We start from the raw sequence: 17,385 nt of genomic DNA, 5'->3' as shown, positions 1-17,385 counted from the left end.
GCCAGCGGCCATTGTGTCCCAAGCGCAGGTGTCAAACGCCGGCCGCGGCGCCCGCAGGGTCCGTCCCGCACGCTCCTTCTCAAACAATGACTTTGCTGCCCACGAACAGAGAAGCCTGGATCCCAGCGCAGTCCGCGGCGCGTTCGTTAAGGAGCCCAACTTCGGCGTCTTGGAACGCAACCCACTTTCTAGATGCCCCCGGCGCGCCCGCATCGAGGCCGCGAGTAAGGCCAGCTCCGGCCGGGAGCCGGGGACCGGGAAGCGCGCAGTCCCGACCTTCCTTCCCCGCCTTTCTCTTCCAGGTTTACTAGAATTCCAGGAACTCCAAAATGCGACTTCTCTTTCTCTTTGCTTTTCGTCTTAAAAGGAACACAGTGGGCAAAAGAAGGGAGTGCGTTTGCCCGGGGGCTCGGGAGCCCCCTGTGCGATGACCTAAGGACCGCTAGCGATTTCTTGAAAAATTACTTTAATCAAGTCCTACGCTCCCGGGAGCGGGGGAGGAAAGGCAGCACCCGCTCGGGACGGGAGAAAAAAGCCTCCAGGTCTGTCCCGCGTCTCCAACTCGGGGGGGGGGGTCTCCGGCTCCCCAGTCCCCCTCCCTGCCCTACTGGGGCCTGGGGTTTTGGGGAGGGAAGAGGGGTGCTGGGGTCTGAGGACCCTGGGCCGGGCCTGGCTTTCCGCTGGCCGGGCCTGCGAGTGTCGGCGACCCGGGGGCTCCGCGGGCGGCTCCGGCGCTCAGAGAGCCCGCGTCCGGCGCCGTGGTGGCGGGGCCACGGGGCCGCACGGGGCGCCTGGCTGGGTGCGCCTGGCTGGGAGCTGCGAGCAGCCCCGCGCCCGCGTTTTGATTTCCTTTCCCCTCTAAGCCGCGTTTACAACTTCACCAATGAATAACCCGCCTCTCTTTTCAACCTAATCACGGCTCTTTGTGTATCTTTCTGTTGATGATTTATAGAAATAAATTAATAACACCCCAACTCCACGTGCTGCAGTTTATGTTACGTCTCAGCTGCGTCCAGCCCGGCGCAGGGCTGGGTGCGGAGGGGCGCCCCGGGTCTTTTCAGCGCCGCGCTAGAAAGCAGGCGCCTGCGGCCGGGCGGGAGGGCCTAGGCCCTGTGGCCCCCGGTGGCCGGCAGTGGGAGCCTGGTTCATCCGCCTGGTTCTGAGCGACCTCCCGGCAGCCCTGGCGCCCCAGCCGCCCCTAGGGGCCACTCTCTCGACCCCTCTTGGCCTCTACGACTCACACCTTCCGCGTCGCGGAACTCTCTTGTAGGAGTTCTCTCCCGATAAGGGAGAAATCACCTCCGGGCGGGAGAGCGGCGAGGGAAGAACCTCAGACCTTTGAATTATACCAAAGTGTGTTTGGGGGAAAAGTATCTACAAGATCCCTGATTGTTTTGGCTAGAGGGCAAACCGCCAGGCCCTCGGAGCGCAAATTCAAATGCAAGGTCATATCCCACCCCAAACCGCCGCTGCGGACCTGCGGCCGAGGCTCAGCCGCGAAATCGCGGCGCTTCAGTGTCCGAAGCCACGCCATGGGCTCCGTCCTAAAGCGGAGTGGCCCGGGAGCGACGTGCCGTCCCAGGGAACCGCTCGGCTCCTTAGATAATTAGTAACCAGCTGTCAAAGCCTAGGGCGGTCGAGGAGGACCCACAAACGATCCCGGCCCTGGGGATACACTGCCAGCCGGCCTGACCTCCCGGGGAGAGGCCGGGGGTGGGCAGCGAGGTCTGGAAACGCCCTCCTTTCTCAGACTGAGACCAGACTCCTTTCTCAGACTGAGATCAGATCCTCTGCGAACTGTGGTCTGAGACACGTTCGTCCCCACACCACCCCGCTTGGTTTCTTGGGCCCCGCGCGGGTCCACCCCGACCCTACATGCAACATGCCCTTTGCAAATCTAAACCGGCGTTGGGGATCCGGGATAATTCTGGGCCTTGCATGGGGGCGGCTAGCAAGAGTGCCCACCAGGGAACTCGCCTCTCAGATCCCGGCCCCGGACGCCGCCTGTCCTTCGGCAAAGAACTGCAGGTCATCATGCAGGTCAATGTGTCCGAGGCCGACATGCGGCTTTCCAGACCCAGGCAGCGCGCAGGAAAAATGCGCGGCCTGGGGCTTGTAGCGGCGCGAGCCTCTGCTCCCGGGAAGTCGCAGCGGTTTCACTGCACCCACTCGCACCTTCAGTCGCGTGGGCAAACCTCCCGGCAAAGGGCTCCGCAGCTCCAGTTCTCCCCGGCCGAGCTCCAGCCCCGCGGGGAAAAGCCCTTGGGTCCACGACGCTGGCCTGGGCCTGGGGAGAAGAAGCCCGGTGGGCCGCAGTGTCTTTCCGCTAAGGGATTGGGAAGGGTCCAGGTGTTGGGAGAGAAGCAGAGCGCCCCCCGGGGGACTTCTCTGGTGGGAAACGGGCTTGGCGAGTGTGGTCGGGCGCAGTGTCACTCAGGCCCGGGGCAGGGGCTCCAGGGGTTCGGGTGGGTCCTCTCCAACTCGCTCTGCGCCTACCTGAGCATCCGGTCCACCTCCGCCCGCTGCTCCGCCGCCTCCTCGGTGTTGAGCGCCTGCAGCTCCTTGAGGATGGGAGGTGTGTCATAGTCGTCGCCGTCCTCGGAGCCCTCGTCGCCGGACAAGCGGCCCTTGGCGTGGCCGTTGGTGAGAGTATGGAAGACGGGCTTGGTGTCGGGCTCGGCCCCGCTACCAGGGGACAGGGGCAGCGTCTCCAGCTTCACCCCGAAGTTCGGCGATGGCAGCAACTCCTCCAAGGCCTGAACCAGCACCTCCTTGGTGACCCCGGAGCTCAGCAGGGCGCTCAGGAGTTCTTGCTGGAGCGACGTGAGCTTGGACACCATTTTCCAAGGACGGAAAAAGAAGGGGGTGAGGGCGTGGGTGGGTGCGAGAGAGGAGGGTGGAGGGGATTTTCACAAGCAAACTCCAAATCCAGGAACCCCTCCACCCTTCAGCCTCCAGACACCTGTTATTCCCTGGGGTCCCGGAGTCTCCTCCGAGAGGAGTCAGAAAACTTCTAACTTGCCATGATCGCCACCATTAGGCCATATAAGATATGCAAATTAGTGGGAAGGGCCCAGCTTTCGGCTGGATGCAAATGATGGTGGGGAGGGGGAAACCCGGAGAGAAGGAGAGCCGGAGGGGCAGAACTGGAGAACAGAAGACCCGGGCCGGGAGCGGGGCTTTGCCAGGGTCCATTCTACTCACGCTGGGGGGCTGGACACCTTCTTTCACTGGTTCTGCTTATCAGCCAAACTTCAGCTAACCTCTGGACTTGTTAAGCCAGTGCCTTGCAGCCTAGGCGCGGGGCTTTTCCACCGGTTCTCAGTTCCGCTTTAGTCCAGAGAGAAGACACTACGCTTCGGCGTTCAGGTGAGAGCTGGAGGAAGCTGGGGTGCTCGTGGAAGAAGGGGACGCAGGAGAAAACGAAGAGTAGAGACCCTGGATGCGTCCCAGCCGACGCAGGTGGTGGGCCAGGAGAGCCCGCAGGGCGGAAGAGAAACTGACCACTTAGGAAGGGGCGCCGAAGCCAGCGGGGAGGTGAGGCCGCCTTAGGTGGGGTGAGCGCGCCCTGGAGGGACTCCACTTATTTCCACTTCAGTTACTGCCCTGCAGGCCCCATAACCTCCCTGGCCCGGTGTGGCGGTTTGGGTTTGCAGAACTGCCCGCCAGAGACCGTAGACGAGGGTGAAGGAGTCCGGGAAGACTCTTGGAAAGAGACTACTTTATGGGCAGAGGGAGTAGCCAAAGTGAAGCTCCCCCAGCAGCCGGGCTGCACCGGCGCCCAGCCTGACAACGCCACCGGGGAGCTGGACCCCTGGGGCTCCTCACTCTCCTGTTTAAACCCGATGTCAAGGCGCCTTCGCCTTGGGGGAGGATGGTGAGGCAGAATGGTGAGGCACTAGGATGGTGAGGCAGTGAAAGCAAAGCTTGACCTGCAGCTGGATGGACACTTGCAGCCGAGTGTCCCCCCCCTCCCCCCGGCTCACTCATTTCTGGTTTATTCGCAGTTCCAGAACATCTGTGGTTCCCTGGGCCGGGGACGAGCTCTGCAGACGAGGTCACTGCAGCAGTGGCAGGAATCTTGCACTCCTAGTAAAGAAGGTGTCGACAGAGCTATTGAGGGAAAGAAGTTTTTTTTTTTCCAGTCTGGCCCGCGCCAGGTAGGAAGCCATAGGCCTGGCAGCACTATTGGAGTTTCACCTGCTTCTCCCCTGGAGACCAGCAGGAGGGGAGGGCTGCGCCCAAACCTGCAAGCTAGGACCTGACCTGTAGAAGAACAGGGGAAGGGACTTCTTTGCTTCCACCATACACAGACCTAAGGCTTCTGGGGAGGAGCATAACGCTTCCCTTCTGGGAGCCTCAGTTTCCTCATCTGCGAAAAGGGGATACCACTGATACCTTTTTTTGGGGAGGGGTGTATATTGAGTGAGACCACTTGTGCAACCTCCTGGTCTAATAATAAAGTTCAACACTTTCTGGTCTGGGAAGGTGGGAAGCCAGTTCCCAGTAGTAAAATTGAGTTTCTCTGGAAACAGGGTTTTCAGAATTGGTGATACAGTGCTGGGGTTGGAGGGATTGGAGGACTAGGGTTTCAGAATCAGCAGAAACATTGCAAAAGAGTTTCTAAGCACATTTTCCTTCCTCTCCCACCCTTGAAAGATAACTAGGAGGAAGTAAGGTTAGGTTAGGGATAGAGAGGAATTTCAGCAGGAGGAGGAAGAGTCTAGCAGCTTTCATCTGCCTAGGGGCAGGATCTAATCTTTTAGGTGTGCTAGGGCTGATGGTGTAATTGATCAAGTCAAGCTGTTAAGGAGCTAGGATGCCTCTTTTTTTTTTTTTTTTTTTTTGAGACAGAGTCTCGCTCTGTCGCCCAGGCTGGAGTGCAGTGGCCGGATCTCAGCTCACTGCAAGCTCCGCCCCCCGGGTTTACGCCATTCTCCTGCCTCAGCCTCCCGAGTAGCTGGGACTACAGGCGCCCGCCACCTCGCCCGGCTAGATTTTTGTATTTTTTAGTAGAGACGGGGTTTCACCGTGTTAGCCAGGATGGTCTCGATCTCCTGACCTCGTGATCCGCCCGTCTCGGCCTCCCAAAGTGCTGGGATTACAGGCTTGAGCCACCGCGCCCGGCCAGGATGCCTCTTAAATACAAGGTCTGCTACAGGTGCCTGGGCCACTTGTGCTGAGAGCCAGAAAGAAGGGATGATTAAGTGCATGGAGCCTGGGGAAGGTTTACACTGATCTCAGTCCCTCTTTGCCTGAGACAAGCAAACCCCAAATTCAGGAACATCTCCATCCTTCAGCCTGCAGACACCCGTTACTCCTCAGGTTGCCAGAGGGAGTCATAACTTCATAAAAATGTTGGCTTTTCATTTCACCCTTTTTTCCCCTCTAGTTTGTTGTAATAGGTGGCAAATCTTTGCCTCTTATTATAATTCTGCCCACTGGAAGATCATTCTCTACCTATCCAGCTTGTCCCCTCTAGTTTGTTGTAATAGGTGGCAAATCTTTGCCTCTTATAATTCTGCCCACTGGAAGATCATTCTCTACCTATCCAGCTTGCCTCAAGAAGGATAATGAAGTGTTCAGAGTAAATGTCCCTGGAGAACAATTTCTTTTTCTGTCTTTCACTCGCTATCAGGATAGAAGCATCAAGTGTAATGAAGATCAGTTTCTGTGTTAAGCTGGAAAAACCCATTTAAAAAACAGCAATCATTTCTGTTGTAACAACAAAACTTTGATTGGCAGTTCCAGCTGCTGTGTGCCCCATCTGATTCCCAAGTCTCATTCTCTCTCAGAATTCAGGTGTCAGCAAACCCATTCTTCCCCATACCCCAGCTAACTACATGAAAGTGCAGGAAATTTCACACAGAGGATAGGACACATTTCCTATGAGTGTCAGGTATGTTTTCCAGGTAATCTGGCTATTCACATCCAGCAACTTCCTGTAATACTCCTTCCTAGACCTACCTTGTAATATGCCACTTTGTGCGATATAAGTGCTCATCAAGTAATTGTTCTGTCCTGCAGATCTTCAAAGAGTTCCACCGATCCCTTCATATGGAAATTTAGAAAGAGATGTGTAAAGTAGACCAGCAGATAGTCTTTCAGAATGCAGGTCACAAATGCTAAGTGAGCTATCCTATAAAACTCTTCAGTTATAACTTCCCCCAAATAGAGGAAGATGGAACAGGATTGAAATAACATCTGTTTATGCTTCACACAGAATAAAGTGATGATGGACTGATATAATAACCCTATTTTAAAGATGGAAAAATAAGATACAGGAGAGTCTCACCACCTCAGCAAATTAAAGGAAGGGTTGAGATTGGGGCTCAGAACTTTTGAGCAGGGCTTTAGGATGAAAGGGGAAGGTCTCTAGCTGTCATTGTTTTGAGAGATGAGAAGTTGAAAGGAGGATTCTAAGGGGCGAGAAGTGGAGGATACCCAGCAGAGAATAGAGGGCAGGCTTTGGAGTAGTCAAACAGAACTAAACTTGAACCCAAGATCTGCTTCACCTGCTGTGTGACTTCGGGCGTGTTACATTATCTTTCTGATCTTTAGTTTCCTTATGTGCAAAATGATAATGACACTCTACTGCGCCTGTGTGAAGTTTAGGTGAGTTAGCAACTACAGGTTCCTAGAATATGGTGGGCTCTCACGTATTTAGAAAGAAGAGACACATCTTGAAAACACGCTGAGAACTGAGACAACTGATGTCTTTAGGCTCTTATAGTCCCAGCATGTTTTTAAGAGCTACTGAATTGGAAGAGACCATATCAGTTTCGTCTACTCAAACTAGATGAATTTGCAGTTCATATCCCAAGGTTTTTTTCTTTTTTTTTATGGGAGGTGCAATCCCTGGTATAAAATAAGTTGAAATCTAGTTGACTCATCACTCTATGAAGGCGTTCTGAGCACCATGCTGGTCATTCCACAGATCGGCACATGTGGTTTCTGTGAACTCATCTCCCCTGGAACTTAGCAGGGCAAGTGATATTTTTCTGATTTGTACATGCAGTCTTTCCCCTACTTTTCACGGTTGCACTTCTTTGTTTACAGAAGAGATTCTGGTCATTTCCACCCCGTGCCACTCCACTCTCCCAGGCTTTCTCATTGGTTCACAGAGTATCTAGAAGGCCTCAAAATAAAATCTTCTCTAGAGTAAAACGTAAATACCATCCTAACCTGTTCTGCAGGAGGTCAGGGGCCTTCTTGTTAGAGAGCAGTGTTGCAACCTGGAGAACATTCTAGACTTCAGGGTCTGGAAAGAGCCTGAAGTTCTTCTGGCTACAGTACCCCTTTCTGGGTGATTCATCTCCCCAGGAGTTTTGGTGAGCACCTTCTCTGGGTCTCTGATTCTACCTTTGAAAAATGGCCGGTTGGTTTGGTTAACCATTTAGGTCCTCCGACTTTTTTTTTTATAATTTGAAATTCCTAAAAGGTCTTAAATTATTAGGGAGCCTACTTGCAGGCCTTTGGGCAGATGGGCCAAGAGCTCAGGCCAGACCTCTATGTAGTAGTGGACATGAAGCCTTGACTAGCCACGAAGAAGTACACCACAGAGAGCAAACCCCATGAGGGGCAGGCAGCTTCTCATGTCTTACTCCTCAGTGCCTGGAGAGATGCCCATGCATAGTAGATGCTCAAGAAAATGCTTACTGAGTAAACGAACATGTGATTGCCTCTGGACAATACTGTTAAAACTAAATACTTGCCAGGTGTGGTGGCACACACCTGTGTTCCCAGTGCTTTGGGAGGCCAAGGTGAGAAGATAGCTTGAGCCCAGGAGTTCAAGATCAGCCGGGGCAAAATAGTGAGACCCTGTCTCTACAAAAATAATAAAATTAGCCAGGTATGGTAGCACGTGCTCATAGTCCTGGCTACTCGGGAGGCTGAGGTGGGAGGATCAGTTGAACTCAGGAGTCCGAGGTTGGTTCCGTTGAACTATGATTGTGTCACTGCACTTCAGCCTGAGTGACAGAGTGAGACCCCATTCTCCAAATAAATAAATAACTACTTTTACCAGACACAAAAGAATCTATACTGTGTGATTCCATTTATATAAAGTTAAAAAGTGGAAAAACGAATCCATGGTGCTAGAGGTTTCTGGGGTGCTAGAAAAGGTTCTATATATTGGTTGGGATGGTGGATCCATCACCAGGCTACATGTGTGGGATTTGTGCATGTTGCCATATGTAAGTTATAAATTAGTATAAAGTAAATTAAATAAATAACTTCAAGTATAAAATGTAAACAGTGTAGGACCGGGTGCGGTGGCTCACGCCTGTAATCCCAGCACTTTGGGAGGCCGAGGCGGGCGGATCATGAGGTCAGGAGATTGAGACCACCTGGCTAACATGGTGAAACCCCAACTCTACTAAAAATACAAAATTACCCAGGTGTGGTGGTGGGTGCTGTAGTCCCAGCTACTCGGGAGGCTGAGGCAGGACACTGGTATGAACTCGGGAGGCAGAGGTTGCAGTGAGCCAAGATCACGCCACTGCACTCCAGCCTGGGCCACAGAGCAAGACTCCATCTAAAAAAAAAAAAAAAAAAAAAGCAAACAGTGTAAATAATCTTCTTATCCCCCTCAACGGTTTATAGTTGATGTTCGGTCCTCCAGAATTTTTCCTATTCGTCATTATAGTTAATCATCATTAAGGTCTATAGCTTAGTATAGTCCAGGAGTCAGCAAACTTTTTCTATAAAGGGCAAAATGGTAAATATTTTAGGTTTTATGGGCCAGACGGTCTCTGTTACAACTATTCAACTCTGCTCTTATCGACAATACATAAATGAATATGTGTGGCTGTGTTCCAATAAAGCTTATTTACAAAAACAATTAGCTGGCTGCATTTGGCCCATGTGTCACAGTTTGTCAACCCCCGGATAAAGCACTTATGCCACTAGAAGTCCACATGTCCAAAAGGGACCTTAAAATCATCCCCTTTCACTTCTTCCTCTTTGGGATAAGGAAGCAAATTCAGGGAGGATAAATGACTTTCCCAAGAGATACAGCACAGGACCCTGGGAGAATCAGTTCTGGAGTCAGATGGGCCACCTGCTTTCTGGGAGTGTGTGGCCATAACTTTGGGCAAGTTACTAAATTTCCTTCAGCCTTATATTATCACCAAAGGTAAACAGTGATAATAATGGAATTCATACCTTATAAAGTTGTTGGAAGAATTAAATGAAGTAACACAGAAAAACACCTTGTGTGGGGTTGGCATGAGCTGGGAACACGTGGGGTACTTGGTTGATCACAGCACACAGCTCAGAGGCTCCCTTGTGTCCTCCCTCCCCTCCTTTGAAATACAGAGTTTCTGGTCTGAGTTCACTAACAAACACTACCGAGTGTCTACTCTGCATGGAGCACTCTGAGGAAATAACAAATGGATACAGGAAGATCCCAGATCCCACCAGTCCCCACCATCAGCTTCCTTTCTAGAAATCCCTTTTGGCTTTGAGCTTTTATTTCCCAGACATGCTGCTATTAGATGATCGTTGCCAGGGAAACTCCTAAAGGTAAAGAAGATTTCTCTCTCATTTTGATTCAACAACCCACATACTTCTGCTGGGTCATTTTTTAGAAACAGGGTATTCCCAGTAGCTTGTAAAAGATTAAATTAAAAACTGGCTACCTAGTATGATATTAAACTAATAAATACTACACCTACCATAGCCTTCGCTCCAGAGCAACCATCTACTCCTCTTTCTTTTACCACAGCATCCATGAAAAATGAGATTGGCGGTGGGCCTCGCACAAAGAAGGTGCCCCAAGTGTTTATGGAGTAAATGGTGGGCCTAGCACACAGCAGGTGTTCCATAAATGCTTACTGAATAAATGATCGTGGCTAGGCTGCAGTGTTTCAGAAAAAAGGCAATAATCTTTCCTAGAATTTTCTGGAAACTGTTTTCAGATTGTTATTTAAATAAGTGTTATTGAGGTGCCCCAGTTCCAGTCTCCCCTTTTTCCTCCCTCACAGGCCTATGAAGTAGGCAATATCCTCCATCCCTGCTTTAATGATGAGGAAATGGAGGTTCCAAGAGGGTAAGAATTGGCCCAAGGACCCACAAACAGTTAAGGAGCAGAATCCCGGACTTGGACGGAGGACCTCTAGATGCCATGTTATGTGCCTCGTTTGCGGCACTTTGACACCTTCCGAGCCCCGAAACAGATGGGGGCACACGCAGAAGTACCCTGAAAAGTCTCAGCACACAGAAAAATCTTGTGATTGCTTTAGAGAGGCAGAGAGAGAGGGAGAAAGGAGACAGAGAGGGGAGAGGATGAGAGAGATCAAAGTCTTTCCTGTCAAAGGAGAGACCTGGCACGTAAAGAACTATGCTATTTGTACAGTATTTTATGGTGTGCAAAGAGCTTTCCTTTTTTATTTGATCTTCAAAAGAGTCCTGCAAAGAAGGCAAGGCAGGCATTGCTACCCACATTTCACAGATGAGGAAAGTGAGGCTCAGAGGAAAAACGACCCCCAAAAGGTGCCAGAATCACCACCTGAGACTTCTGCATCTAGAACCCAGTGTTTTCTCCATGACATTGGGTTTGTATAATGACAAGATCAGTACAAAGCACAGCCAAGGAGCAGGCACCAGGCCTAAGAGGAAGACACAGTAAGATATCCAGTTTCTACCCCCGATGCCATGCTTGAGTGAGGCAAAGGCTTTTTCCTTCCTCTCTGGTAAGGGTTCCAGGAAAGAGTTCTATCTGTGAGTCAAGAACCTCTGCCCACTTGATGTTATCCTGTTTCTCCCCACCAATGAGTCTTCTCTGATTCTAGAGGTCCTGGTTGCAGAGCAGGAGCGAGGTGGACTCTGCCTCCACTTGCCCTACTGTGTCTGGTCGGGAGTGCTGTCCATGACCTGTGCCTTGGGCATGAGAGTTACCACTCAGCCTTACACTAAGGGATGACCAAGGTATCCTTTTGTGCTCTGATGACTATGCCCTGTTCCCAGGCCTTGGGGTGAAGAGCCATGCAGGGCTGCTGAGTCAATGCAGCAAACATTTATGGAGCATCCTCTATGTGCTGGGCATGCAGTCAGTGTCTGGCACTGCTGGAGCAACCAGATTCACTTCCTGCTATAAAGGAATTGGTTATCCAGAGGGAGGGACAGACATGGACACACACCTCTATTGCTAGACAGAGTGGAGCAGGCTTCATGATAGCACTGTGCTGATTGCTTTACACAAAGCATCTCATTTGCTCTTCATAACTGCCCGTGAGACAGTATTATTATTTTTAGTGTTCCTAACTGATGCTTAAACTGTTGGAGTTGCACAGAGCTAGTTCTTGCTCAGATTGGGTTGAGATTCAAATGCAGCTCTCCTTGTCTTTCTTTTTTTTTTTTCCTTTTTTTGAGACGGAGTCTCGCTCTGTGCCCCAGGCTGGAGTGCAGTGGCGCAATCTCGGCTCACTGCAAGCTCCGCCTCCCGGGTTCACGCCATTCTCCTGCCTCAGCCTCCTGAGTAGCTGGGACTACAGGCGCCCGCCACCGCGCCTGGCTAATTTTTTGTATTTTTTTTTTTTTTTTTTTTTTAAGTAGAGACGGGGTTTCACCGTGGTCTCGATCTCCTGACCTTGTGATCTGCCTGCCTTGGCCTCCCAAAGTGCTGGGATTACAGGCGTGAGCCACCGCGCCCTGCCTCCCTGGCTTTCTGTACCAATCAAGAGGCAGGTGCCGTAGGGAATCAGCGTGGGGCTTGGAGTCAGCCTGATCTGGGTTGAAATCTGTCTCTGCTGCTTTTCAGATGTGACCTTGGGTAAGATGACACCCTGAACTTCAGTTTCCTTATCTATAAAAAGGAAGACAGCGTAGAAATTGGCAGGCCAGATAGTACATGTAAACCCCCTTGGCACAATTAATAAATAGAAGCAAACGTCAATAATAATAGGGGGACCAACAAAATTCTGTGGCGGCTCAGGGTCCTTAAAGAGCACGTAGAATGTTGACATCAAGGAGAAGCCAGAGAACATTTCAGGCAGAAAGAAGAGCTGAGCCAAGCATGAAAGCAGGTAATGAGGCGACGGGGGAGGAGAGCAAGTTGGGCTGCCTGGACCACGGAGGAATCTTGCTAATGATGACACTGGAAAGTAAGGACAGGGCTGGTCAAGAGCAAACATTGAATGCCAAGTCTGGGGGGGGGGGTCTCATCCTCTCTCCTTAGGCAATGAGGCATCTCAAAGTTTTCAATGGCGTATGAGCCATTATTTAATTTTTTTTTAAAGAATGCTTGTAACGACAATAACAACAGTAGTGGCTACTTATTATGTACCTATATCACTCTGTGAAGATTTACACTAATCTCATCTGATCCTTAAAATTATCTGAGGTTGCTGGGTTTTTTTTGTTTTGTTTTGCTTTGTTTTGTTTTGAGATGGAACCTCACTCTGTTGCCCAGGCTGGAGTGCAGTGGCATGATCTTGGTGCACTGCAAACTCCAGCTTCCAGGTTCAAGCAATTCTCATGCCTCAGCCTCCTGAGTAGCTGGGATTACAGGCGCATGCCACCATACCTGGCTAATTTTTGTGTTTTTAGTAGAGACAAGGTTTCACCATGTTAGCCAGGCTGGTCTTGAACTCCTGACCTCAAGTGATCTTCCTGCCTCTGCCTCCCAAACTGCTGGGATTACAGATGTGAGCCACCGTGCCCGGCCTCAGGTTACTCTTATTATCTCCATTTTACAAAACTGAGTGAAATGGTTCAATATGAAGACTCTGTAGCCAAATTGCCAGGATTCGGATTTTGGACTCACAGCTCACTTACTGTATATGGGCAATTCACTAAACCTCTGCGGGGCTCACCGTTCCCACCTTTACAATGGGGATAGAGATAGCATTTACCTCACAGGGAGGTTGTAAAGAGTAAATGGTCAATGCATGTATAAAGCAATTAGAAGAGAGGCTGTCGATAAGCTTTCGGTAGCTCTTATTTGATGATGATTGCGCGAGGTGACACACTTAGAGAGAAGCGGTCCCAGTGGGCTCATTGATCTCATTAATGGAGACCCTCCAGTGAGCCTTTGTCCTCAGGAGGTGAGTGAATGTGTTGCGGGGCAGCACAGAGGGAAAGAAACCAGAGCGGAGATGAGGGTCTCCGTGGAAGGAGCCTCTTCAAGGTTACTGATAGGTGCCCCTCAGCTTTCACACACCAGGGCCTTAGGAAGAGTGAGTCACAGCCCACACCACATGCAGGAGGAGGCCTAGAAGTTCAGCAACTCACCAGAAGCCACAGTGCGGCAACAGGAAAGTTCAGATATAATCTATGTAAGGTGGAAAGACCCCTCTCTTACGCATCCTCTCCCCACACTTCCCCCTGCCAAACCATTCTCCCTATTAGCCCCTATAGCGACTTGCTAATTTCCATTCCTATACCTGTTCACCTGCCACTTCCTCCACCTGAAAGAGCTCCTTCCAGCCAAACCAGACTTTGCAACTTCCCTGAAAATGTGGTTTAAAATTCATGAGTGGCTGGAAGCTTTCCTGACTAGCTCTGTTCCTTCTAATCATCCCCCCCACCCCACCCCACCCCGTAACCTTCTGGGATCAGCTGAGAGCTCAATTCCTTTGAGAAGCCCCACCTGACCCTAGGTTGAATTATTAATCAGTGGTTCTCACTTGGGCATGGTTTTAACTCCTGGGGGGCTTTGGTAATGTCTGGTAGGGCCAGCTTCATGAGTGTGCTTGGGGTTTAATGCCCTGTAGTTGCCATCTTGAAATTCTTTTTTTTTTTTTTTTTTGAGACGGAGTCTCGCTCTGTAGCCCTGTAACCCAGGCTGGAGTGCAGTGGCGCGATCTTGGCTCACTGCAAGCTCTGCCTCCCGGGTTCATGCCATTTTCCTGCCTTAGCCTCCCTAGTAGCTGGGACTACAGGCGCCCGCCACTACGCCCGGCTAATTTTTTTGGTATTTTTAGTAGAGACAAAGTTTCACCGTGTTGGTCAGGATGGTTTCGATCTCCTGACCTCATGATCTGCCCGCCTCGGCCTCCCAAAGTGCTGGGATTACAGGCGTAAGCGACTGCGCCCGGCCGCCATCTTGCAGTTCTTAATAGTTTTGTCTTTGACTTTCTGTTTTGTAGGTGAAGCTGATGGGACAATAAGGCATATGCCAGGAGCTTAGAGTCTCAGTTCATGTGGTCCCCCTGTCCCACTGCCTCCTTGCCTTTCTGGCATGGGTTTCAGGCCCCAGCTCTCCATCCACTGATGCCCCTGGCTTGGCCAGGCCTCTCTCTTCCCACTCCCACTCAGCAACCACTGCTGCCCTCTGTGTCCTTAGGGTCTTCATGTGGGCATAGAGAGGTTGAGATGGAGTGTTTTTGCTGCACAGCATCTCAGGGTGGAGCTTGGCAGTGGCCATCCCTGACCCAGGCTGGCAGTGCCACGGAGCATTAGGCAATAGGCTACATGGGGGGCATGCTTTTTACCCACCTCTGAACCAAGGGTGTCCTTGTGCCATGGTTGTAATGCCCTTGGGGGTTGTCCATCTGCCATGGGTTGGAGGAGCAAGTTGTGGGAAGGGAGACCTCGTTTGACTCCCATGCTCTCGGAAGGGCAAATGCATGGCCCAGTGGCTGGTCAGAGCGGGGACATGGCAGCTGGTGGGTTGCGTGTGTGTGTGCTGAGTCATGGAGTGGGGTCACCAGACACCTACAAGGGTTTGCACTCACTCTGCTAGTGTGCCTATCCCGAGGGAATGAAAACGCTTTATATCTGACTATCTTCAAGGGCACTTTCCCTCTGCTTTATGAACGAAGAGTCCCACTCTTTCTTTTTGCACTGGGCCTTGCAAATTATGTAGTTGGTCCTAATGTCTAGAGACGTTTTTGGTTGTCATGGCTGAGAGGGGCGGTGCTACTGGTATCTAGTGGGTAGAGGCCAGGGATGTGGCTAAACATACCACAGTGCGTGGGACAGCCTCCCACAACAAAGAATTATCTGGTCTAAAATGTCCATGGGGCAGGGCGAGGTGGCTCATGCCTATAATCCTAGCACTTTGGGAGGCTGAGGCAGGAGGATCTCTTGAGCCCAGGAGTTCGAGACCAGCCTGAGCAACATAGTGAGACCCCCGTCTCTGTTTTTAAAAATTAAAAAAAAAAAGTCCACAGGGCTGAGGTTGAGAAACACGGGGTTTTGTATTCTTCCTTTCTGTTCCCAGTGCCCTCTGTGCTGATTTCTGTCCTGGCTCTTTGCTCAGGTTGTGGAAATGACCTCATCACGTGTCTAGACCAGAAGTTCCGCAAGGACAGGCTTGAATTTTTATCAATCTCAGATCCTTAGCACCAGGACTTAAGGTGGTGATAGGGCACAGTAATTCACTGACTGCACTGGCAGACAAGCTGATGAACTTACTTTACCATATTTTAACCTATTGTTTTGTGTTTGTTGGAAGTCTAAAACATTTACAGCTGTTCTTGAGGCATTACATGATTGTTGTATCTTTCCTAAGTGGATTGTAAATTCCTAAAGCACAGGAATTACGCTTTTTTTTTTTTTTTTCTGAGACGGGGTCTTGCTCTTGTTGCCCAGGCAGGAGTGCAGTGGCACGATCTCGGCTCACAGCAACCTCCACCTCCCGGGTTCAAGTGATTCTTCTGCTTCAACCTCCTGAGTAGCTGGGATTACAGGCGCCCGCCACCATGCCCGGCTAATTTTTGTATTTTTAGTAGAGACAGGGTTTCACCATATTGGCCAGGCTGGTCTTGCACTCCTGACCTCAAGTGATCCACCTGCCTCAGCCTCCCAAAGTGCTGGAATTATAGGCGTGAGCCACCATGCCTGGCCAGGAAATAAACTTTCTAAGTCTTCTGTGTTGCTCAGTTGTGCTTAGAACAGTGCACTCTATGCTGCAGGTGCTCTGTAAGTGACTACGTCTTTTGCTGTGTTCTGTGTCTACCTTTCTGCATGTCCAAGGTCCAGATTACGTTCATTTATTCATTCAACAAACATCCATTCAGAATTTACTATAAGCAAAATACTGGAGATTTAAAGATATTAAAGACACAATTTCTCTCTTCCTCTCTCTCTCTTTTTTTTTTCTTTTTTTTTTTTTTTTTTTGCTCTTGTTGCCCAGACTGGAGTGCAATGGCGCAGTCTCAGCTCACCGCAACCTCCAACTCCCGGATTCAAATGATTCTCCTGCCTCAGCCTCCTGAATAGCTGGGATTACAGGCATGTGCCTTCACGCCTGGCTAATTTTGTATTTTTAGTAGAGACAGGGTTTCTCCATGTTAGTCAGGCTGGTCTCAAACTCCCGACCTCAGGTGATACAACCGCCTCAGCCTCCTGAAGTGTTGGGATTATAGGTGTGAGCCACTGAGCCTGGACCAAAGATGCAATTTCTGTTCTCAAGGAGTTCAATCTGGCCAGGGAGTTAGAAAGTGTTTTTTGTTTCTGTTTTGTTTTGTTTTGTTTTGTTTTCTTGAGACAGTCTCCCTATGTCGCCCAGGCTGGAATGCTGTGGCAGGATGTCGGCTCACTGCAACCTCCGCCTCCTGGGTTCAAGTGATTCTTCTGCCTCAGCCTCCCAAGTAGCCAGGACTACACGTGAGTGCCACCAGACCTAGCTAATATTTGTATTTTTAGTAGAGACAAGGTTTTACCACATTGGCCAGGCTGATCTCAAACTCCTGACCTCGTGATCCGCCCGCCTTGGCCTCCCAAAGTGTTGGGATTACAGGCGTGAGCCACTACGCCTGGCCAGAAAGTGTTCAACTCCATGTAATTAAGCATCATAATTGCTGTGAAATTAGCCTTCAGAAAACTAATGATTAAGAAGAGAGAAAATACAGTAGAATTCTAATTCCACCAGAATTAGAAAATTCTGTTTGTAACAGAGTTCTCAAGCCTTGTTTGGGTTTGTAACTTGGACCTTTGCAGAAGTTGGTTTGTTTGTTCAACAAGTATGTGTCTGTGTCAGGCCCTGTTCCGGGTACTGGTGATGCAGCCGTGAATGAAACAGACAACACCCCTGTCCTTCCAGAGCTCACCTGCCAGCAAGAGCCAGGGGCAGACAGCAAGTCAATCTGTGGTGTATCACAAGAGGATGTATGAACGAGAAAAATGAAAGGGCAGGGGACAGTGAAAAGGAAGTGTGCGGGACACTGTTGTAAGTGAGGGATCTTCCTGGGGAAGGAGGTTCAAAAGTGATGTGTGGCTGGAAATCAACTCGGACTTCTTGGGATGTTGGTGCGCTCCACCTACCCTACCATACAGGCCCAATGCATGCCCAGAAATCCCCTCTGAGTTGCAAAGACACTGACTATACGTAGGAATGAGTTGAACGAAGTGTTGCTAAGTTTTTAAAGGGCTTTTCTTTAAAGCATTTGTGTGAAAATATTTTTCCCAAGTTACTCCTCTCAATTAAAAAAAAGTTTG

General features: G+C 50.3%; 1 protein-coding gene across 3 annotated transcripts in view; it reads right to left on the bottom strand.

Annotated features, from left to right (window-relative positions):
- Positions 1-3,034, bottom strand: part of HNF1B (HNF1 homeobox B) — a 61,346-nt gene extending 58,312 nt beyond the window's left edge. For 2 of the 3 annotated variants that reach the window (XM_030924217.1, XM_010376856.2), the window contains exon 1: positions 2,497-3,015. In XM_030924217.1, the coding sequence (XP_030780077.1) occupies positions 2,497-2,840 (344 nt within the window). In that variant the 5' untranslated portion in view covers positions 2,841-3,015. Of the gene's footprint in view, positions 1-2,496 lie in introns of all 3 variants that reach the window. The other variant, XM_010376855.2, reaches the window with a different exon arrangement.
- Between the last annotated feature and the right edge of the window lie 14,351 nt (positions 3,035-17,385).

Source organism: Rhinopithecus roxellana, chromosome 19 (genome assembly GCF_007565055.1).
Source record: "Rhinopithecus roxellana isolate Shanxi Qingling chromosome 19, ASM756505v1, whole genome shotgun sequence".
In the NCBI taxonomy this organism is placed as follows: Eukaryota; Metazoa; Chordata; class Mammalia; order Primates; family Cercopithecidae; genus Rhinopithecus; species Rhinopithecus roxellana.
The sequence above is the reverse complement of the archived record's forward strand: the minus strand, read 5'-3'. Positions and strand labels throughout refer to the sequence as shown.